At 36.2% G+C, this 24873-nt stretch overlaps 1 protein-coding gene across 1 annotated transcript in view; it reads left to right on the top strand.

The window, feature by feature from the left end:
- The window catches only part of Suclg2 (succinate-CoA ligase GDP-forming subunit beta), a 267332-nt gene that overhangs the window by 50475 nt on the left and 191984 nt on the right, over positions 1 to 24873 (top strand). The window contains exon 2 of the mRNA XM_063260219.1: positions 4843 to 4984. Within this exon, the coding sequence (XP_063116289.1) occupies positions 4843 to 4984 (142 nt within the window). The remainder of the gene's footprint in view (positions 1 to 4842; positions 4985 to 24873) is intronic.

The raw sequence follows: 24873 nt of genomic DNA, 5'->3' as shown, positions 1-24873 counted from the left end.
GATCCCTATGGACCTTTATACCTTAGAATCCAGCTATATGAAGGACATGACTGGGCAACTTTTCCAGCATGGGATCCCAAAGTCCCTTCATAAAAATGGATCACTACCACTCACCTTCCTCTTCAGCCTCTCAAAGTGCTGGGTTACTCATGGTCTAATCAGGACAACAGAGAGACCACCAGGTGAAATGTTTAAGAAAAAAATGACTTGCAAAAGTTGTTAGAGCTGTTGGAAGGCAGAGGGGCTGGGAAGTCCCCAGATTGACAACAGCAGGCATCTTCTGTGAATTCTAGGAGAGGAAGAAGGCCATGTTACCAGTCCAAGCCAGCTGACAGAAGCAGGAATCATGGTGCAGGAGATGGAAGCAACCAAAGTGATGGGAGGAAGGACAGTGTGGACAGACCTAGAGTTTCAGAGAAGGTGCAGTCACTGATAGAAATGCTGCTCCATTCAGAAAGAGGGCATCAGAGTTGGGCATCGCCCTCTCACTGACTAGTCTCAGAGTAGAAAATGGTTGCAAAGAAGCAGGAGAAATGGATCTGTGGGCCAGCTGGCAAATACTGGACTAGATCCTCATCTAGTTTCACTTTCTGTAGTTAACTGCGGTCCAAAACCACTAAATGCAAAATGCTAGAAATAACCATGAGTTTTAAATAATCTTTATTACAATATATTATTATAATTACTGCTTGGTATTGAATTGTTTTTAATCTCTAATTTATAAATTAAACTCTAGGTACATTTGTATTAGAAAAAACAAAATGATGTATAGGGTTTAGTATTATTTGCAGTTGAGGGTATTTATGGGAAGTCTTGGACCATATCGTCCCAGTGTAAACTAAATGGCAGGAACAATCAAAAGGCCCTGAGTCTACTTCCTTCCTTCCAGTATTTACATCCCAGAGTTCATAGATGCCTTCAGACATTCCTACAATGAAGATACTATTCTTGGGTCTTTTTAGGTAGCTCTTCTTAATAGTTAAAAGCTTCTTGTACCGTTGTTGTATTTCTCAGGATAACATCTACTCACATACTCTACCTCCCTGTCTCCTACAACCCGCAGCAGTTTCATTTTTCCTTAGGCATCCTATGCTGACATTTCATGCAAGTTCTGTTCCTGGCAGATTTTTGGTCTTTTGAAGACAGAGATACTATCTTACTCATATTGGCCTCAGTTTGTGTCACTAAGAGGCTTCTAGGAACGTGGGGCCAGAATATACACACCAACAGTGTTAGCTGATCAGTGTAATTTGTTAGAGAACCTCCCTGTCTTCCTATAGTCTGTGATCTTGGCCAACTGATTGAACAAATTTATAACACAGCATACATGCATGACTGTCTCATCAGGCAACTTGTACAACCCAGCGAGGCTGCCCCATATTGTCTGATGGGAAAATAATGCATGTACCACTGGCTATGTTCTGCAATAGTAAAACCCTCACGATCTCAGCAGCTAAAATTCCATAAAGGTTTATTTTTGCTACACTTTTATTGTGAGTCACTTGGGATGTGTCAGTTCGCCCTTTGGCTCCTGGCTGATAGATAGATCATCTTCCATCTTGAATATTGCTATACCCTTTGTCAAAAGAGAGAATTTGAATACAATGGGATGGATGGTAATTTAATATTCACCTGGATGTGTCGTGTCACGCGTCCTCACAACTTTGTGGTTGAAACTAGTTAAATGGCCTTGGCTACTTTTAAGTAAGGCAGAGGAAGATTGGGAATATTTGTTGATTTGTACTACTGACAGGTACAGAGGCAGTAAGACTTGTCTTTTCACAATTGTTTAACTACTAGGGAAATATTTGCACTAAAGACACTAACTTGACTTTAAGTGGTTGTTTAACCATTAGATGCATGAATGCTTAGTTACTGCCTCCCACAACATAAATGCTTAATTGAAGCAAATAAATTATTGTTATTAGTATTTAACAGTTTATATTTGTTACATTTCCAGCATACTTTATACCCTCCATTTGCATAGCAGATTTTGTCTCATCTGTTTTTTTTTCTCCCTCCTGAAAATGCAAGTAAGTCAACTAAGAAAATGCAAGTAAGTAAACTAAATTGTTCCTTTCTGGACTTAGCATAAATTATCAATAAGCGGGGTTGATTTAATGAACTTTAGGCCTTAGCAATGACCCCACTCTTCCAAGTTGTAGAGTTAGCCCCAATACATGATGATAGTATAAGAAAATTAGTTTGTGGAGTAATAGTTTAGATTTCAGTACTGGCTTTGGAACTATACTCACTGTCTTGGTTTTCAACTTAAGAACAATGAACTTTAAGCCAATTTTCATTTGAGTCAGTGTAGAAATGGTCACTATGTATTACATGTCGATGAAGCTGGTCACTGGATCAATTGCAATTAGTTTGCAGTAGATTGCATTAACATATCTAAAATTAATACTGCAAGTGCACTAATGGAAAGGGATTGACCATGATCACACTGTGGCTGTTTTTAGTCTCTTTCAAATTTGCTTTTCAAACTATATTTTTTTCTTTGGTTAATGGCTTTCAATTGGTTTTTCAATAGACTTAATTTATTGATCCTTCCCATTTGCTTTTTAAAAGTGATCCCAGTTAATGGCATGTATGTAACATTTAATATTTTCTTTCATTGCAGTTTTTACTAAATGCTTTTAACTTGTATTTTTCTTGCACTGTTATGTGGCAGGCTATAAATAATATTGAGTCTATGTGTTCATTTATGAAATTTGTTTTTTATAGTGTTTCATTAAGAACTTAAATATTTAAAAGTAAGATTATCATAATACTCAGTTGAGAAGTAATATATGGTAAAGGATGTGAGGATTGCTTTTTGGCAGTTTGTTTTTATCCCAGAATTGTTTTTTCTAATGAATTATAGTCAGCTTCATTATTAGAAACAATATTACCATATTTGAAAGGACCAGAAGAGGTATATTTAGCCTCAGTCATGTTAAGATTCGAATTTTTCACAAGTATGTATAAATCATGTCTAGTTTAGGTCTTAAGGACTAATTCACATTTTTCTATTTTTAGAGTTGGTTATTTTTTGGGAATAAGCAGTGCATCATGGGAAAAAGAAAGGGTTATTCATTTTTTCAACTAGTATTTTATATATGCCAGGTACCATTGTACTGTAATTCTTAAAGATACAAAAAGTATGTGGCACATTCTGAGGTACTCTTCCCATGAATAGAAAGAAGGTAGTTGTGTGGTTCCTGTTGTAGGGTCCTGAAGCCTCTTTGAATTCCCCTTGTTAAAAGAGTGCATTAGTATAGTATAGCGTGGCGATTCCAGAAGAAAACAACAGGCTACCTGGGATGTTCTGAAAGCTAAAGCTTCAAGGTATTAAACTTTGAGACCTTAGTTGCCAGGGGAGTGTGTCTGATACTGCCTTGGGCATCTCTCCAGGCCATGACAGAACCTTCTACAGCCTGTATCATGAGATTTCCATGTTCTGCCTGTCTTGATATCTGGTCCTCCGATTTATTATTTGTTTTTTAGATTACATTAATGACATCATCGTCCATCTGCTTGCAAGTTTTTGAAAACAAGTGTAGCTAAGTATTCATTTTTCCTGTAACTTTTTTCATTTAAAAATGGTGGTTGTAGGTTTGATAAGGAATGGTATACTGTTGGAACAGAAATTTCCCTGTATTCTCCATTTTGACTGTGTTCTTTAATTTAATTGATAGTGTGTATTGGAAAACAATTTCAACTTGAAAATTAAGACAACTGTAATACACTTGTTGTAGTGTAGGAACTAGTCTAATTAATGGAGACTGATGTTATTGTACTCAGCATTGGTACATGAAAGAGATAATCTTTTTAAAATCAAAATGACTGTATCTAGGTTCCATCAAAAACCAAAGAAATGAGTTAATTATGGCCCAGTGGTCTTGGGAGTTAAAAATGTTTTCCTGAGGTATGTGTTGGCACCTGATTGTAGTCTCAGGTGCTCAGGAAGCTAAGGCAGGAGGACAGGAGGATTGGGGCTAGGTTGGGAAATCTAGCAAGACCCTGCTCCAAAATTTAAAGGTCTGAGGACATAGCTCAGTGTTAGCTTGCTCACATTCAGAATGTCCTGGTTTTCACCCCCAGTACAAAAAAAGAGAAAAAAGAAGAAAAATTCCTGACACACTTTATAATGATTTTATAATGTTATAAAAATTCCTGAGGCACTTTATAATGATGTGCATACAATTGTTAAAGTAATATGTTCTTTGACTATTTGGGGAGTGAGTAGGCTATAGATAGGGGAATGACCGTGAACCTTTTAGAGTTTTTAATGATAACAGACCACACACTGTGGCACGCATGCCATGTATTCACCACCATTGTAATAGGACTTTTAATAGCTTTTAAGAATAACTTTTAATTTATAAATACCACAGAAAGTTGCAAAAGAATTTTTTAAATGTTTATCCTTTGCTCCCTTTCTTCTTATATTGCCATCGTATGTAGTTTATACAATATCAAAAGAAGGGAATATGCATGAGTATGTTCCTGTTAACTAGGTTGCAGATCTCACTCTGTCTTCACCATTAAAAAAAAAAAAAAGCACTTATTTGTGTATGTGGTTGTTTTGAATAGATCTCCCCCGCCCCATACTCAAACTCATGACCTTGCCCTTGCCAGACAGGTACCTGTGCCATTGAACTAAATCCCCAGCTCCTGAACAGTTTTAATTAAAAATAATCATGAAAAGTTTGTATAGATATATTTTTTCTTTTGCTTCTTATAAACTGTGTTGCTCATTTCTATTTGATATTGCCTATAAGACTGGCCATACAGGTTGACTGTTACTTTTCCTGTTATTCTTATTGTACCTGTTTCCTTCAATTTCTCTAGGCAGTTCAGTGCACCTCGAGAAGATGGCTCAACCTGCAGGAATACCAGAGCAAGAAACTGATGTGTGACAATGGAGTGAGAGTTCAAAGATTCTTTGTAGCAAGCACTGCAAATGAAGCTCTGGAGGCTGCTAAGAGACTAAGTAAGCTAATTTATAACAGGAGAAATATGCTTGCTCAAATGAATGAATTCATGGGTAGTGATTTCCCACTAATGAAGTTCCTTTGTTGGGAATTATACCAACATGGACACATGTAGGGGAGAGCTTTGAATTGCAAACACACAAAAAAATCCCAATTAGGAACATTTGATTCTTTCACATGAGATAGCAGCGCATGGATGTCACTCTATAGTAATGTATCTGAGTTTTCAGTCTCCATTCACCCACTTCTCTTGGCTGTTTTGTGGCTATGGGAAATAGAAGTTAAAAGGGTAGAGAATCCCATTGATGTAGGTTAGGCATGCTTGTTGACATTCTTTCTTAGGCCTCTTGGAAGCTGAGAGGAGGTCTTGTGACTGAGGAGAGCAAGGAGAAGGACATGTATTTTAAAGTCAAGGTGACTCTGGCTCATTGTTTTATTTTCCTTCCATTATCAGATCTGTAACTTTGTATAAGGTTCTTCTTTTCTTATCTATGGACCAAAGCTAATAGTGTTTTCTAGTGCTGATGTGTTTCTTTCAAGGAAACTTCCTTGTGATGATAGAAATTATGATTAAAGTCTCTAGATATGGACTGAGACATTAAGAATTAAACCTTGCCGGGTGCTTTTGTTATTGTCAATCTGGACTATCAGTGTCTAATAGAAATAGAATATGAACCACAAACATTTAAAAAAACATTTCTAGTAATCATATTGATAAGAACAAAAAGAGATAGGCAAAGCTAATTTTAATAATACACTTTATCCATTATCAATAGGACATATTTTTGTTATCTTCATAAATCTGATTAGGATTTTGTACCTGTAACACATCTTATTTCTTACTGGTCACATTGCAGATGCTGTGGAGTCACCCATAGCAAGTGGCTGCAGTATGGTATGGTGTAGGTCTGGGCAATAGAAGGATTTGCATGTGTATCTTTTGTGCCTTGGAGAACAGTAAGAACAGAAGACTTGTAGTCATTTGTGGTTTTCAAATGCTAAGTGTAGAAGTGGAGAACAACCTATATTTTAAAAAAATGAAAATTGGTTTCATTTTCAAAAAGTATCAAAGTGAGTTTTTCTGGTGAAAAACCTCATTGACATTACTAAGACTGGGGTAGAGCTCCTCAGTAAATAGTGATAGTAGACCCAGGACAGGAACTGGCAAAACTTTGCAGTGTGCATGTTCTTGTCATTGCAAGGTTGACAAGAACCAGGCCAGGGTAGCTTTTCCAGTCTTTCCTCAAGAAGAGTTCATTGTTTTGTACCCTTGTGGTTTGGGGACTAGAGAATGAGAGCAAAAAATGTAAAGCTCAAGTTGATCTTGGATCTCATTTTCCCTGTGATTTTCTTAAATGCAGTGAAGCACTAGTATTCTGGGCATAAGGGACCCTTTTAAGGGACTTCTAAAAGCCAGCTGAGTGCTTCTGCAGTCTTGTGGCTTAAGAATAGCACAGCTGACATGGTGTACCCTTTAGATTTCCATGGAACTGTAGACTTACTGAACTAATTAGCTTGGTTTATTTAAAAAAAATTATTACAGCATCACTTCATGGTTAGGGGTTATGTTCCATGCTTTTAAAATAGTTTTTGCTCTGGAGGAATTAGCAGTGTGGCATGTGTATGCTGGGGCTGGAGAAGGGGAGGGAGACTGTCAAACTTATGTAAAGGAAATTAAAATTAAACAATGCAAATAAACTTTTGAAGTAGTTAGTTTTTATCCTTGAGGAGTGGTTTCAAAAAATCAAAACTGGATAAAAGGAATCAAAAATAAAGCAGAGATTGAGAGTTCAAAGTGAATACAAGATTTGAGAATGAGGCAGATGCATGTGTGCACACACTTTCATATGTACACCTGTGCTATTCTTTGAGAGTGTATTTACTGGGAACTTTTCTGTGATCCTGCTTAGAGTTAAGCAGAAATTTAGAGAATACTACAGATTCCTGATTTGGTGAATGAATGAGTAATCTTTACTGTATTCAATAGTAGTTCTGTTGTTAGAAGATGTCTTTTGTTTTCTGTCGTTCAATAGTTTTGATCTGAGAGGAAATCTATAGCAATAGAAGTAGAGTTGCTACCAATTGTAGATGGTTGAAAGTGAAATGAGTTGATAGTAAATGAAAAAGGAAGTGTGTGTGTCACTGTTCCTGTGGTTGCTTGGAAGGGAGCAAAACAGGACGGAGTTGGCAAAATTTTGCAGTGTGCATGTTCTTGTCATTACAAGATTGACAAGAAACACAAATGACATTTTACTCAATAAAATAAATAAATGTGAGTTTGATTAAAACTGAATGACATACACATATCTTCCTAATTGTCCTACAAATGTGATTTCTACCTTATAATTTTGATATTATAACTAGGAGAAATTAGAAATTACATAAGATATTAGTGTGCCTTACATGCAGAAAATATTATATTTTCTGAGTATATTAGTATCATCACCCTCATCATCATCAGGAACATCTATTTCCAGGTAACTGATTTTTACCATGATTCAAATTCACAGACACATTGAGAAATAGTGTGATTGGTATCCTGTTAATCATGTGTTAACAGTTCATATTTTAAAGATTTGTAAATGATTAAAATCCAATTTACCTTTTTACTTTTTTCATATCGATATGTTTATAATAAAGTGACATCTTATAAAATATTTTGAAAATGAATGTTGTTTGCTATCCCTATGATTTCCGGTGTAAACTCTTGTGTGGATTATCTCACAGGCCTCTTTCTTTGGGTCTGAATCCATGTTCCTGGCTGCTTTTTTTTTTTTTGTCTTTTTCATTTTCATCGGTCCAGGGATCGAACTCACGACTGCCTGCTTGCAAGGCAGGCGCTTTTGCTGCTGAGCTAAATCCCCAGCCCCATCCTGGCTGCTTATTGACTATTTATAGTCTTTGGCTTTCCTTGCTCAAAACGAATTTATCATCTCTTGTTTACCACCAATCTTCTCTTTCGTTTCCCCTCATTTACTTAGTAGAGATAGCTTCTTGTCATTTCTTAACTCTCTTTGCCTGTTCTATTCAGTCACTTGCCAAATCCTGTTGTTACTAAGATGGCATTGTTATTTGATAGGCAAGGAAACAGGCAAGATGAGGTTAAACTACTTGCCAAATTAGAGAGCTGATAATCAGCAAAGATGGGATTTGATTCTAGCCATAGTAGATGTAATTACTTCCCCATCATTTTCCTCTTTGCTAACTTGATGATGGTATTCTTGGGAGATTGTTTTGTGTAGGTCAGCGTTTTTAAGATTGAAAATGCATATTAATAAAATTAGAAGATTCAATTAAAACTAGTCATGGCAGATTCTGTGGTGCAATTTATAGACACTAATCTGGAGATATTTTCTTAATGATCCATTGTGTCGCATCTCTTTGGGCAATAGAATATTTTGCTTATAGAAGCTTGTTAATTTGAACATTTTTTAAAAAATGGGTAGCGTGAAGCTTTTGTTTCTGATATGCAGTTCACAATGATAAAATATTAAAAGAGATCCTAATTTTCTTGCACTGAAAATGAACTTATGTTTGGCTGAGATAGTAAATTTGGTTTAGTGAATGAAGATTTTAACATGTAGATTATATTCATTTCTAGTATAGCTTATAAAAGCTACCTTTTGTTACCAAGTTTTAAGGAAGAAACTGTTTCCCTTGCATGCAATTATTTTAGGAAGTTTTATTAATTATGTATTATTCTTTTATGGATTAAAATAAATGAATATAATCAACAGATAATTATAGAACACCTACTGTGTGAATTACTAATTTTTATGTTGCTTTTCAGTTCTCTTCAAAGATAAATGAAGGATTGTGTCTCTGTGTAACTCAAAAGACTTTTCTTAAAAGAATATTTGCATATAAGCACAGATGAAACTTATCCCAGACCACTACCTTTCAGTTTTTGGAATCTTGACAATTTACTAATTATTTCCTTCATGTTGACAGGAGACTTTCAAGATTTGATTAAGCAAGAAAAAGTACATTTCAAAAATGCTACAATTTTATTTTTTTGTCAGGAAAGAAAATTGAAATGTGAATGAAGAAATTAATCTTTTATAAGTTAATGACATGTACCCTACATGCAGATAAGGAGCTTGTATTGAACGTGGCTAGTTTGATTTGCTTTCAGCTATAACATGTTTCATTTATCAATATGATTACTTATTTTCATTTTATGTAATCATGTTCTAAAACCTAGTGAATTACCTACACTATAAAGGAATTGTACTGTGTGTAAAAAGGGAATTGCTGCCCCTTGAGTGCTGATTGACATGAACTATTAATCCAGGAGGCAGTAACATACATTACCAGCTTTTCTGAGGCTGTGTGGTAGTATGGTCATATGACATTATGTAGTTAGGATGTTGCAAACAATTTTATGTTGTTTGTGTTGTGACGATAAACATTTTTGTTACACTGTGGCAGGCAAAGATAACTTTGAAATTCTGTGATGCAAAATTTTCAATTTTGCCAGCTGACTGTTATTTTGAATCTGGCATCAGTAATACAGAGATGCTGCTTGGGTGATGGCATATATGTCCCATCAGAGGTCTGCTTTCTAGGAATGACAGTGATATCCTTTCAAGACAGATGGCTCCTGTGGTGGGATTGATTACGCTTCTGGCGGCTTTTGATCCCCTTGATTTATTTTCGTTTTCTGAGCCTGATTGTCCGGCCTTTTTGATGATTATGTGAACTTCCAAATAACTTTTCTATGATTTAGTTTATGCTTATTTTAGCTATCATTAATTTTTGTTGCTTGCTGCCAGAAATCCTGACTCATCCAAATAGAGTACATTACTTTTCATAGATCCCAAGACACAGCAATTGCACTGTATATATTGTTGTTATTCAGAAAATTTTCACGAGTTAATGTTTATTTGCAAATGCTTCTTGAAGCAATACTGGAATTGAAATTAATGATTTGCTTTAACTGCATTTAGAAAGAGGATTCCATTTGACAAATAGTATCTTTTAATAAATTTCCAAGTGCCTCTATTTTTGCAAAGAGATTCCCCTGTTATAAAATACTCTTTTTTTTCCTGAGTCTGCAAGTATCACTGGGCTTCTCTGGTCTTCTTAGAATTTCTCTGAGCTAGACTGCCTTTTCAGTGCTGTTCTGAGAAGCAGGAGCAGGAGAGCTGTAGAGTGAGGGGCTAGCTCCAGGCAGGTTGTGGATGGGCAGGCTTTCTAGCAGTATGAAATAGCTTCCTTTCAAATTTCATTAGAAATGCATGGGAATAGGCTTTGAAAGTTGATGCCTCACCTTCAATTTTGGGAATGTGCTAAAGAATTACTTTTCCTCAGACGTTAAGCAATAAAAATAATCCTTAACTTATGTGCCCTTGCCCTCTATCTGGCATCTTGCTGAGTATTTTGCAAGTATGATCTCTTATAATCCGGTAAACCAAAGAAAGAGACTTTCCTTTAAAAACTGTTTCCTAATAGTACCAGATTTCTGTGTGCCCATGATTATGTATCCTTAGTCAGTAGTGTGTCATTCTTGGAGTTAATGTATAACTTGTTTTCGAAAGCTGCCTCATTGTAAATGAACAAGAAAGTCATGTTCACGTGATCTCATTTTCCTAGACTTCTCCATGAGTTATTTTTCCTTGGGGCCTTTGACTCCCTTCATTTTATTATTTGGTGGTTCTGAAATGTCCAGAGGGTGCATTATGGAGTTGATAATGAAGAAAAAATTTTCTGGGGTGAATTACATACAAGCTAGCTCCTTATGACCCCTTTGTGTATATATAGGGCTTTAAAAAGAAACTTTAAATGCATTAATGCCTTCTGATTATCAAAGATGTGTGCCATTATTTAGATCTTAGAATATAAAGAAAATTACCAAAAGTAAAAAAAAATCTCCACTGATTCCTTTACCCAAAGGAAACCTATTAATAAGACCATATTTCCTTTTATTATTCATTCATTCAGCAATAATAATTTCTATGTGTATATTTAAATTGCATAATTGAAATGGAATGAGTTTGTAAATTTGGGCAAGCATTGTGCATACAGTTTTGCTGTAAATTTTTTATTTTAAAGTTCTACATTATAACATGACTATTATCCAAATATTAACATTTCTTCAGAAATGTCATTTTAATAATTGTATGTTAGTCTCTAGATTGACTATTATTTCCTATTTTGGTCTTGATGTTTTTGTTGTTTTTATTTTGCATGAGCTGTGGTGAAGCTAGCTTTTATATAGCACATATACAATTCTCAATAGTCTAATAACTGAATATAATAAGATACTTTTTATTCATAGAAAAGTCCAGTGTGTAGTTCTTGCTCTACCTCAAGAAATCACCCCCATTTTTCATTTCATTCTGCCTTCTTCAACATATGTCTCCTAAAGACGACCTGGGAAGTATACCCGTTCCAGCCTCTCAAAGGGCAGCAGAGCTGTGGAGGATGTCACTAGAGATTTGTCTGGACCACATCACTTCAGCTTGTAGTCCAGTAGCTGACACTCTTCACGTGATCTTAACTGCAAGGATTGTGACCTGGTTTGGTAGAAGAAGTGAGTTGGTGATCTATAGCACTTTACTCCCCAGATGTTTTTTGCAGTCTTGAGATTTGTTTTTTGCTTTAAGATTTACAATGAACGTGGATTATATAATCAGAGTATATAGTCAAGTGGTCATCCCAGTTCTGCTTTGTGATTACCACAAGCCATAATTTATGTGACTATAAAATCGATATTAATAACATCTACTCCAAGGAATGATTCTGATAAAGCAGCAGCATGTGGGTCATACAAATCAAGCACTGACCAAGTTCCTTTCTTTTTTTATATTGAACTGAACCAGTGTTTTGAATCTTCATAAAAGGAATACAGTAACAACTATTAAAAACATCAATAGCAGATACAAGATAAAAACTTACAGTGCTTTTGCAATAGCACCCAAGTGTTAAACTGTCTTTATTGTATAGCTTGTCAAATAATTTGATAAGTAATGTATTATTACTCACATATTGCTGATGGATATTTTCTGGGAATATGTATATTATGTCAAAAGTTGTATGATTTTAAAGGAAAGTGAAAGTCATTTGTTCTTTATATTGCAGCAGTATAAATGTTACCTAAGGAGCTATGCATTTAGGATGCTATGCTATTCCCTAAGATAGTTGGTATAGGCACTGACACTGTTTAACATACATTCATCAGAGCTAAAGCTCCATTTGAATTTTCCAAGTTGTCTACAAAATTCATGAAATGAATTTAGGAGGTTTAAAATAATTATATTGTTTGATTAACCCTAAGGTGAAAATTGGATGAGTAAATGAGGTACTTCAATTATTTTCTTTTCTTTTACATTCAATGTACTACAATAAACTAGGGCTTTGGGAGTCTTATTTCTCTCAAATTAAATGTGAACCAAATATTAGAACTTTTTTGAGGGGAGGTCTTTGGCCTTTTATTTGTAAATATGCCAGTCACTGCAGTGTAAGGGAAAGAAAGTAGCTGGAATGTAAATAAGTGGAAAACAGCAGTATTGAGAGTTTGATAAGCAAAAGTCGGACCGCTCAGAGTCTTCAGGTGGTAAATATGGCACTGCAAAACAATTTGACATAAATACGTATTTTTTTTCTGAGGAACCACTTCTTTAGCATTTTAAACGTAGAATTTGAGTCCCTTCATGACATTCTTGCTCAGAATTCCTTACTACTCTTCCTCATGCAATGGATCATTTTACTCTCACTGTGGCTTATATAGTCACCATTTGTCCATCCAACATTGCCCTCACTTCATAGATTTGTTGCATTGTGTTACCACATCACTTTTCTCTCAGCTTTTGTCCATGTTCTTTCCTCTTCGGTGTGCTGTCTTACCACAATTAAGATCAGTTGGCTTTAAATTCAAATCTTCTGATACATGCTAGCTCAGCAACCCAAATTACTTTACCTCAAGGGTACTGAGTCTATCTATCTTTTTTTTTTTTTTTTTTTTTTTAATCACTACGGGGGATTGAACTCATGACTGCCTGCATGCAAGGCAGGCGCTTATGCCGCTGAGCTAAATCCCCAGCCCCCTCTATCTATCTTTAAAGTGGGATTAGTAATGATATTAAGATCACGCAAGTATGAGGTTTAACAGAGAGTTGAATACTCCAAAGACTCAATAATGGGTAATTGTGATCATTATGATTGTCATTATAACCCATTTGTCATGGGTCAGTTTTACCATCCCCTCTTCAGTGATGTCATCTGGTTGACACTGTGGTGGTGTTTCAGAAGTAGCCTTCTGAAGGTAGCCCAAACGCTGCCTCTCATTACCTGTATTTTAATTTCTCCAGGTGCCCATTACATGGATATCAGTAGCATCTTATCTATTAGTTCGGTGAAAGTTCAGAGACCTACTTTTTAACACAGTAAGTGCTTATAGGAAATGCTGATAGATGAGGTAGTTTCTGCTGTTGTGCTGCTTATCTCAATGTGTGGAATTCAGCACTCAGCCTTCTTCATTGCTGTATTCCAGAAATAGGAACCACATCCTTGTTGATGTAGTTGTGGGCCCACCTCTCATATACTTTTTTAAAAAAAAAAAATTTTTTTTATTTTAAAGAGGGTAAATTTGAACACAACAGAACAAAACAGAACATAAGAAAGCAATGTAAGAGACATAAATTTTAAAGCAAGACAATCAGAGATCTTCACTATCTATCGTATTGTCTGTTTTCTTCCAAATAGTTGACCATATCTTTACAAACAGAGAATTCACGTGAAACAACATAGTATAAAACTGATCTGAACAAGATGAGGAAGGCGTTTTAGGTCTTCAAGATCAGACAACAAAGAAGTCATCAATGGCTGTCATTTTGTCTCGCATTCTCTTCAAAATAGCTGTCTATACCTTCATGTTTGTTAAGATTAAACAAACAAACAAATAAAAAAACCAAGCTAAAATCACTCTGAACAAAGAATAATAGTATTACTAGATTTCAGATCGTGACGCTACAGGATCAGCATTGGGTACTGTAGCGTCTCTTTGTTGTTCATTTCATCATGCATTATATGTTCAGTTCTCATAAACTGTATATTGGTTCTTCATACGCATGAGTCTCTACATGTATTTCTATCCTTTCTGTATTAGAGGGAGAAACAAAGCAAGACAAGACAAAACATATTCTTATAAAAACATGAAATGAAACAGTCACATAAAACCACAGTACAAGGTGTAATACAATGGTTACTGTATTGTCTGTTATCTTCAATAGAATTGTCTATATCATCAGGCATAGTATAATTGAATATAGCAGTACATAACAATAAAAACAAAACATTGTACATAGTGTAAAACTTCAAAAACAGGTAGTAATCAAACCAGAATGGGTATCCTAGTGAATCTTGTCTTCTTCAGTGTAGTTGCCTTTACTCTCAGGTTGATACTATCTATTATAACAGATTTGAATAAACTGTTGTTACCAAACAGCACTCTCATAAACCAGATTCAACTAAGATCAGTCATGGTATGCCTCATACATCTGAATATCATTTCCTTTTCCTATGCTTGGGAAATTTTCTTTAATTATTTCTGTGAATAGCCTTTGTATTTCTTTTGTTTTTATCCCTGCTTCTTCATTTACATTCTTTATTAAGTTATAGGTCCTCTTGTTGTCTTCTAGCCTTTGTATTGTTATGTTTCCTTGTTATTTTTAAGATCTTTCCTTTCATGATCACACATTGCAAACCTGTCTTAAAGGTTTGATAGTCTATCCTTAGTTTCTTTCAAGCAGTTTTGCCAACTTTCCATGGAGTTTTTAATTTCCTGGTAATCTCTTTGAATCTGTTTCATGTATTTTAGGTTTTTATATTCTTCATTGAATGTTTCTCTTCTTTTTTGGTGTTCCTCCATTCTTCCATCTGTGTCTTCTTGAGAGGTGCTTAGCATTTCTTTTATTAATCTACTTATATCTTGCTTTACTTGATTAAATATTTCACTTTTGAGCTCCTCTATGAGGTCCCGAAGATACTGATGCCGTGTCTGATATTGCATGTTTGCTGCCTTCAATCTCTTTTATATTTACTTCTCCAGGATCAATGTTCTCAGGGCTGGGGATGGGGACTTTTTCTTATATCTTTCTCTTGTCATGTTTGGTTTCTACCATACAGGTAGTGGAGGTCCCAGCCCCTTTCCTTGTTGGTTATGGTTTTTCTGAAGCGTGCTAGCTAGGGATTTCTGCCCTCTCCAGTTCGTTGTTGGTCCTTGAGGTGCAAACAGGGATGGTGTATACTGGCTCCTCCTCTCCAGTTCAGTCAACTTGCTGGGGCCTTCACTGCCTTACTGTGTGCCTGGTGCAGAATTGGTTTGGGATGACTTATTTGGTCCTGGCCAGTGCATGATCCAGGCCAAGCACATCCCACCAATCTGATCTGGGAAGGGAATAACTGACTGAAGTCACTTCTGTTCCTTATTCCTGCCATCCTTGCCCTATTCCAACATGTCATCCAGTTGGTTGCTCCTTTCCCATGGCAGGGTCTTATTTCCACCACTCACTGCAAGGCAATGCAGGTCCCTTGCTGGCTGTGTTCTGTGTTGGGCTCGCCAACCTCTGTCTTCAGTGCCTCCACGGCTCAGGCGAGTCAGAGCAGTGGGAATTCGGGCGGCTTGGGCGAGTCTCAGCGGCAGGAGTTCGGGCACTTTGCTGAGAGCGCCGTGGCCGCTAATCTTAGCTGCACCATTGGTAGCCCTGAGACTGTGTGTTTGACCAGCTCTTTTTCCTTTAGTTTCTTCCTGGGTCGTGAGGACCCATTTCCCTTCTTCCGGACCTCTTCACGATGTTTTATTATGGCATCTGAGTTGTCTGTCTCAGGGAACCTCTGTATTCTGCTGCTTATCGATCTGCCATCTTTAGCTCCTCCAGTACTTGTCATATAAGATGAAGATTATATATGTTTCTGTAAATAAGAGGTTTCATGACACCTCTGATATTTAAACTTTTCATAAATGTTTCTAAGCTTAGGTGCCTAGCCCTGTTGGTTTGTTTGGTAGTGTCTTGGGTGTATTTTAATAGAACTCTTTATTAATACCAATCCTTTCCACTCTCAGAACTGGCTCCATTTAGACCACAAAGTTTGTGATCACTTTAGTCAAAGAATAACTCTCAGGGGTGAATCCTTAATAGCAAGGAGATTTTCATAGGAGGCTTGCTTTATAGGAAGGAAGCAATATAGTAACTTTAAATATTATTCCCTTAATTCATGTACCATTTTAGTGAAGGGGAACAGGCAGAGTCAGAGCCTTCCTAGCAGGAATGAGTGCGAGGAGTTGAGGATGGAAAGTACAAAGCTTGATTTGTTCCAGGGCCAAGACTATCTTCATTTTTGTGTCCTGGTACCTTGGATATAAGATGGGTCCTATAAATGACTCCCGAATGGTGAAGTTAATAAGAAAATAAATACACAAGGAACACTCTCCATTCCATCTAGGTTAAAAGTTATTGTGTGTGAGTTTTGTGATGTACATGCCCTGAGGGATTTCTTTGAGACCACTGGGTTTTGATGTTAAGGTTGATTTAAGTAGATGGTAAACCTAACTAAGCAGCATGCAGTGCTACACAACAGTCACACTCAAATGCAACACTGATAAGGTCTTCTGCTGGCAGGAATTATCTACTTAGAAACAGTTTCATCTTCCATCAGATTTTCCCATGAGCTCTATCAGGTCTTGTGACAAGTTCCCCCAGCCTGTAGTGACTTTTTGTTCTACTTGCTGACTTGTGCTTTCTGTTTTGTAAGTATGGTCTTTGGATACATCCTCATTTCAGTTTAAAGATGCTCCATATATTCCCATTTCAATGCCATTTTTATTATTGCCTCACGAATTCCTGGAAAAAAATTAATATTCTGTGATACTAGGCAGCTCTATCCTTACCAGCAGGTTTGTTACAAATGAGGAATTAAAAAGGATACCAGAGGAGGGCTGAAACTCATCTGGGATGTAAGTAACCTACTGCTCTGGATATGTTAATTCATATAACAGTTACTGAGTATCTGAAATGAATTAATTTGAAAATGCTACAGATACTTGATGTTTCCAAAACATTTATTGCCTGCTGTAAAAACACATGTACATTTCTTTAGGAATACAGAAAGAATAAAGGATAAAGGCATGCTCAAATATTATTGGCACACAGAGAGGAAAAAGATTCTGGGTGGTCAGGGAAGACTTCATGGTGGAGGTAAAAACCATATTTTTTTCTGTTGTCACCTGCCATTAAATCTAATACAGTTAATGCACAGATTTTAGATTTTGTTCTGACCCTAGAATAGAAATCACCCTAGAACAGAATAGAATAGAAACCCCTTTCCTTTCAGTCTCATAAAAATGATACCTCAAAATAATTGGCAATAAATTGCAATATTAATTTTGAATAGAGAAGTCATAACCAGTCATCTTCTTAGTTGTGTCTAAAACTTGTTACTTGTTTTGTCTGACGAAGTGTTGATGGACCTTCTGAGGAATATCTTGTGTATAGCCCCTTAGAGGTACTATTTTGGGTAGGCCCCAGAGTACTCTTTGTTCTTATAGTCAGGAAACTTGTGATTACCCACCAAGAACAAGATCATCAGGAGGCTGGATATTCACCAACCAAACATTGTAATAAAAGGCACATCATTATCATTCCCTTTCAAAATACTCTGGCTTCAAACACTCTGACCTGACATTCTTGCCCTTTCTGAAGCAGTTCAGAAAGTCCTCTTCAGTGAGTGTCTTCAGTTGTGTTATTATGGCTGCCTCAATATTCTACTTTGATTCACCGTGTTTATCTTTCTTGGTCATACTGACTTTGGGGAAGAGCCAAAAGTCACATTGTAAAGTTTTTACAAGGCTGCCTTTTCATTGGATGACAGTTGGTAGTAGTGTTCACCAAGACATTCAACAAAAGAGGACTTCCAGAACTCCTTCAGAAAGTGGCAAGAACATTGGGATACGTGCATTCAAAGACAGGGGGAGTAGTTAGAAAAGAGATTAATGGCAGTGCATCTTTTACTGCAATAAATTTTTTATTTAAACAGTTCTGTGCCTTTAGAACACTCCTTGTATACAAAAAGGCAGTGGGTACATTTACAAAGTGAAATGATATTTGAGTGAACAGAACATTCATATCTGACATCGCAGTGCTTTAGAAGACAAACTCATTTTCTTTTACCCTTAAACATTTGTTTTTCCCTAAGTAGAAAACATTTTAACAAAAGTTGAGGCTTTCACTTACTTATGTTCTTATCAAATATTTATTGGGTGTCTACTCTGGATAGTAGAAAATACAAAGGCTGATATGTTTTGGAAACTTAGTGTTTACTTAATAAACACTGGTAAGTGTTTTGTTTGCCTTGCTTCACAGAATCCTCAGGAGACCTTTCAGAGATATGTATCTTCTTTATCCCTAGTTTATGAATGAATCCTAGGCTAGGAACTATTTAAAGTTAGGCAAACTGGAGCCCTTCTGATTGACAGAAAAGCAAAGACAAGGGACTAGGGCCTGTAGTAGCTAGATCCAGGCTTCAGGTTGTTTATCTTTCCCCATAACCCTCATCCATCTTTTAACCCTCTCTTCTTCCCCTGAGCTTTATTCAGAACATCACAGACTGGACATGTTACCACCAAGGTACTCTCTTCTAGTGGCAGGTGGCAGACAGTCTTTGTTTTCTTCTTTTGGGTTGATTTTATTTATCAAAATTCTATGAAGTCTTAGGACCTTCTCATTTACTGCCATTAATAGCAAGCAGCACCCATTAGCTGAACAAGGAATTTGGTTTGTTGTTTCATGTTATAGAAGCGTCCTTAATATTGAAACACATCTGCTGTCAAAATTCAATATCTTTTAACTTCACAGTAGTTGGAATTTCAAGGGGGCTTTTGTGAATATTGAAGTCCATGAAGAATGTACACATCCAAAATTTTCCATTTGGACAATAGTATGGGACTACAGCCAGTGACAGAAAGTGATGCTTTCAGTGCTTCTGTATTAATTTCTATAACTAATGGATTACGAATTCATACCAAGCCAAACAACTTTTCATTTGTATAAATAACTTTCTATGACTTCAGAAGAAGTCAGTTTTCTCAGGGGGTTGTATATTAGGTATAGGTCTATAGGTATATTAGGTATATATTTAGGTGATGCCTGACACTTAAGTATTATTTTATAGGGGAAATCTGATAAAACTAAAAATGTGTTGTAATTTTCTCTGCTTTTTATAAGATTATGTCCTGTTAAGCTTTTCTTATTAAGTTCCTTTAGAACTTTTAATTTAAAACTTTGTCAGTGATTAATAAAAGTTATAAGATGTTTTACTTTCTTTTCGATTATTACTTCAGTTTTCAGCAATGAAAATTTTTTATACTGCAGACCAAATCAGTACCAGGTTAAGGTATATTCTGACCATTCAATCAATACACAGTAACTTATTCAGAAAATATTTTGAATATTTGATCTTAGTGTGGCTAAATAAATTAGCAACCATTTATAGTCCATGTTTGGCTGGCACCAGTGTGGAGACATTATGGTGAAAGGGCATGGTAGAAGACAGTTGATTGATTCCTGGCATTGCAGAAGCAGCAGGCAGAAGAACCATAGTGGAAAGGGCCAGGGATTGGATAGTCCTCAAGGCCATGCCTGTCCTGACTTAACTCCTCCAACTAAACTTTACCTCCTAAAGCTCATTCAATTATGAACTCATCTATCCATTAACCCATAGATGAGATTAGTGTCGCACAGTCTAATCACATGTCCAGGAGTCTTGATAACTCAAGTTGACAATCAAGTTTGATTGGCACAAGGATCTTGATAATAGTGTATCTAGTGTGATGGAAGGAAATTTGAATAGAACTGAGAAGGTCTGGATTTGAGATACAATTTATGTTCTTTTTGGGAGGTGACTATAATGGTTATGATTAGATATTGCCAATTTTCTCATTAATCTAGTTCACATCTTGAAGAACAGGGTTACTGGTTGGGTAAGGATCTATCCTCAGACCATTTGGAGATGGTTATTGAATTAATACTTTCTCATATGTGGAGATTGCTCCCCTTGTTACTTGAAGGAGGTTTCATATGAGAGATCATATCTGAAGCTACTCTGTGAGGTCTTATCAATAAGACCATTTCCTTCTCTACTCGGACAATGAATGTCCAGGCCTGGGTTCATATTAGCTTTGCTTCTGTCGTGTTGTTCTTGCGCTATTGTATGTGTAGTGATGAACCTATTTATGGAAGGTACTGCTGGTAAAGTTTCAGGTTCTTCACTCAGCTGCTTATCTCTCTAGACTGTTGGCTATTTAAAACTAGAGAGCTCTGGCTAAACCAGTAGCTCCTTTTCTAGGCCAAGATCTTGGGCAGGTTACTTGACTTCTATGCCTTAGTTTTCCCATCTACATGAGAAGCTATTATTTCCTTTATCAGAGAATAGCTATATCATTATTTTGTTAATTGTTATACCTCATTTTGTTGAGTTAGTACAATTAGATAAGTGTATGATAATTAGTCAGTATTAAAGACCTACTAAATGTTAATTGCCTCATTATTGCCATTATTTACAGGTAGATGTCCTTTCTTGATTTGTAGACACAAAATACATGGCAGAACTATTTAGTGATGTGGAGAATTGGAAATTCTGTGTCAGGATGAACTCTGTTAATTTGATATAGAATTTCTGTATTTATTTTTTGATAATTTGAGATTTTTCTTCAGTGATTAGTATGTCTCGGTGGAAATTAACTAATGAGCAACTTGTGACATCCAGCTGAACTGAATCAGTATGGTACTAGGTGTGGAAGACCCACCTAAGGATTGTTGCCAACAAAATAAAAATGAGAACTAGAGGGGAAGATTGCTGCTGTTAATTCTGGGGAACCTTGTCACATTGGCTTTTCTGATATGAACTCAGCTGTTATCATCATAGGAGCTCAGATGATTGCTGTCCTGAGGATGCCTGTGGTTCTCTTTGGGTGATCTTTGGTCCTTACCTCAAGTATCACTTCCTGGCTCTAGTGCAGATCCCTCAGCCTGCTGGCACAGATCCTTCATCCCACTCGTGCAGATTTTCTAGCTTTCACCTGTACCTTGGGCCTTCCCAGTGCAGATCTTTCCAACACATTTGCAAAGAGTCATTGTCGTGGGCTCAGGGCCTCCAGTTGGACTCATGGAGGACATTGCCATGGGCTCGAGGTCTTCAGATGTCCTTAGGAGAGACATTGCTGCAGAATCCAAGCTCTTAGCTGAATTCTTTGGTTCTCTAGTATGGGGACAGATCTCTTGTACTTTTTTGTGTTTGACTTTTTAGATGAATATTATAAAATGCCTTTATAAATTATGTGTCCTGTAAATCTTGATTACAATAACTCCATTTGACAAATGTAATACATTGTGAAAACCAGTTTTAATCATCTAAAATGCAGTCATTCTTGAATATTAGTCCATTAAAATTTTATCTGGTTTTCCCTTGTCTTTATTGGCCAGAGTCTGTTTTCTCTGTTTCTGTACTCTGGCTAGTTCACTTCTCTGCTTTTTTTAGATTTTCAAATTTTTCTGTATGTCTTACCTTCTTCATTATGTTCTTTTTGTGCTCTTGATTTATTAAATCTCTGAGATCATCCTTTCTTTGGAATGGGAGGAAAGGCTGCTGGGCAGACAGCCTGAGAGATCTAAACCATCCCCATGGGTATACTTCTTGTTCAGCTCATTTCAGCAAGTGATTAGAGATCAATAAATGCACAACATTGGTGTATATTATGTACTTTTCCTGGAAAGCAAGTCTGTAGTTAGCAGGATGAAAAGAAGGACTATTTTTTCAGTTGGCATTTCTCTATAAATATAAATAATTCTAGAAGATTTTTTTTTGTTTATAAAGGAGGTTCAGGGTTGGGAGGATAGCTTAGTGGTAGCAAAGTTACCTAGCATGTGCAGAGTCCTGGGTTCTTTCTCCAGCATCAGAAAAATAGACAGACAAACAAATAATTCATTTCTTTCAGTGGAATATCTTTTGCTGGTTGGGAAGAATATGAAACTTTGTAGAAAGAGAAGCAATTTAAAGAGTACTTAATACTCCAAACAATGCAATAAAAAGTCAAACTTTATCTAGTTCAAAAGTTTCTCCAGAGCCACAATAACTTTGAGATTAATCATGGTTAATATCATGGTTCTCAAAAGCAGGAACACTGAGGGAGACTCATGAATAGAGAATAGTGGAAATATTTTAAAATTATGCTTAATTTTTATATATAGGGGCTGGGGATTTAGCTCAATGGCTTAAGCACCTGCCTGGCAAGTGTGAGGTTATGAGTTCAATCCCCGGCACACACACACAAACAAAATTATATACAGTCTTATTTGTTATTCACATGATATGGGATGTTGTTAGGTCAGGAATTATTTCTTTCTCAAATGAGGAACCAGACCCAGTGAGCTTACGGGACTTAGCTAAAGACTAACCCCTACACTGTGGGACCGGGAATAGAGATGCTAATAGGAGCCCACATATTATACCAAATACAATTTTATTAATGCATATATGAATTAGGCTAATTGTATAGTACACTAAAATATATCACAAATGGAATATTGACCTAGAACCATGGATTGAATTTTGCATTCCTGCCCTTGGTGTAGTTAAGAAGAGGCCCTCAGTAGGTCATTTGAATAGCTTCTGGGGAGGGTGCACGGTGAAGCATATATTAGCTCTGGGCTATCCAGTTGGCCTGGAGTACTCCTCATCCCATCCCATGATTGAATCTTAGTATAAAGCCAGTAATGGGGTGTCCAGGATATAAGTTGGGTCAAATGGATTGTTCATTCGGTGCAGTCATTTATTACTTCAGGGGAAAACACAGTTTATTCCTTCATTCAGTATGTATTTACTATATGCAGGTATTTGCTGCTTGGAGTATGACTGGAATAGGTATCTCTTGGGGAAGGGCTTTGAATTTAATGAGAGGAGACGGAAAATGAACATGTAGGTAGTTATAAAATAATGTCCTAAGGCTGTCAATGGTATGAAGAGAATTCAAGGGAGTAGAGTTTTAGTGATGTTAGGCTATGGGTATGGCCTGTGGTCAGGGAAAGCTTTTCTGGGCAAACAGCTTTGTGGTATGAGATGTAAATATTGAACAGCTACCAGAAAAGAAGGAAAAGCTAAAAGGAAGAGCCCTGTAGACAATTGGGACCCATGGATAAGGAACTCTGAAGCTTCAGGGGACAGAATGGTGATTGTGTAGCCTAGGGGAATATAAGGCTAAGATGTGGAGAGTCTATGTCATTGGCACTTTATAGGCACTGGAAGGGTCTGGAAACTATTCCAGTGGGATCCATTATACATTAAACAGAGGATAGAGAGTAAAGCTTCCTGATAAGATTCACTACTTTTAATATTTACCTAAAAGTGACCTGTTCGGATTTATTCATGTTACCAGTATTAAGTGGATTCTTCTGCCATATGCATCAGAGATTTGTCATTTTGAAGACTTATACATTGGCGCTCTTGGCAAGTAGTCTGAAAAAAATGATTATATGTTTAACCATCAAGTTTCATGTCTTTTGCTAAAAATATAGAACTGAGAGAGCTCTGAGCATAAACACAGACATACTCTTGGTGCTGGTTATTTCATAACTGTTCTTTTGTGCCACATGTCATCATCTTCACATGATTTATAGTAATGTAAGTAATGTGTTAGAGACTAACAAATCAAAATCTCATTTCAGATGTGTGACACTAATGTTGTATTGACTTATTGTTTCATGTGTTAGATTTCTGATAAAATTACTGAAACACTTTCTTGAAAAGAGTAACAAAAAAAAACCAGTTGGAGCTGTGTGTACTTTTTTATGTAGAGGGATTTACTAATACATTTTTAATTGGATTAAATAGCAAAATGGAGTACCTCAATTTAGGAATACAGAGCAATTAAAAATCTTTTGACAGCAGGAAACTTGAAATAGCATGATATTTAAGAGAAAACAGAGGCCAATTTTAGTTTTTATTTATTATAACATTTTTTACTATTAAAAACATTTACTCAACAATAACCAGATGTGTAACAGAGGCAGCTGCATCAAATTTTCACTTTTATGCATAACATTGGAACTCTTACACCAGGTTTATTGTATGTTATGGAAAATGAAATGGTCTTTTCCTCATCTGAACAGCTGTGTAGAACAGAACGGTAACATCATCTCCTGTCTCCAAGTGACCATCTGTTTTTATGGGATTTGACAGGTAATTTATTAATTTTGGGAGGTTTGTTTTAGCAAAATTTTGGCAATTCATGCATGTAGTAGCACTTTAGGAAATTTTCAGACCTTTTTAAAAGATAGAATAGGATCTTTAAAAATGTTTCTTTCTTGTGTGTTTTGAAATGGATAAAAATATTTGCCAGTAAAGTCCAGATTACACGTCTCAGTGACATATTTGAAAATTACTCATTTTAGTTCTGGCCAGATTTTGGAATGTTAGCTGTACAGTGAAGAAACAATTTGCTTAATCTTTTCTCTTTCAGTATCATCTCAGGTTGTTTCTGTTACCTTTGTAACATAAATGTGAAACATAAAAAACAAGTGGCAAGTTGCTTTTTAAATCCTGCCTTCCTCCATTTCAGCTGTCATTGCAGTTTCCTAGAGTCCTTCTGGCATCTTCGCACATTTTGGAAGAGATGTCAGCTCTTTTTCACATTCATTTGTCACTTTTAAGGTTTCACTAAATTACACAGACCGAATGCAGAATGAAAAGAAATGCCATAGTTATTATGCTGACTACAGATACAATGTGGGAATTCTTTATGATAGGCCCTTACTCATGTCTTAATGCTTTATTTATTTCAATGTGCTTAGCAAACCAGCTTGGGTTTGTTTTTCTCCAGGTAGATTAGATGGGTGGA

Source organism: Cavia porcellus, unplaced genomic scaffold, assembly GCF_034190915.1.
Source record: "Cavia porcellus strain 051 isolate PalLab524CR breed Dunkin Hartley unplaced genomic scaffold, mCavPor4.1 scaffold_13, whole genome shotgun sequence".
NCBI lineage: Eukaryota > Metazoa > Chordata > Mammalia > Rodentia > Caviidae > Cavia > Cavia porcellus.
Note: the sequence above shows the minus strand (reverse complement) of the source record. Positions and strands in the feature narration are given on the sequence as shown.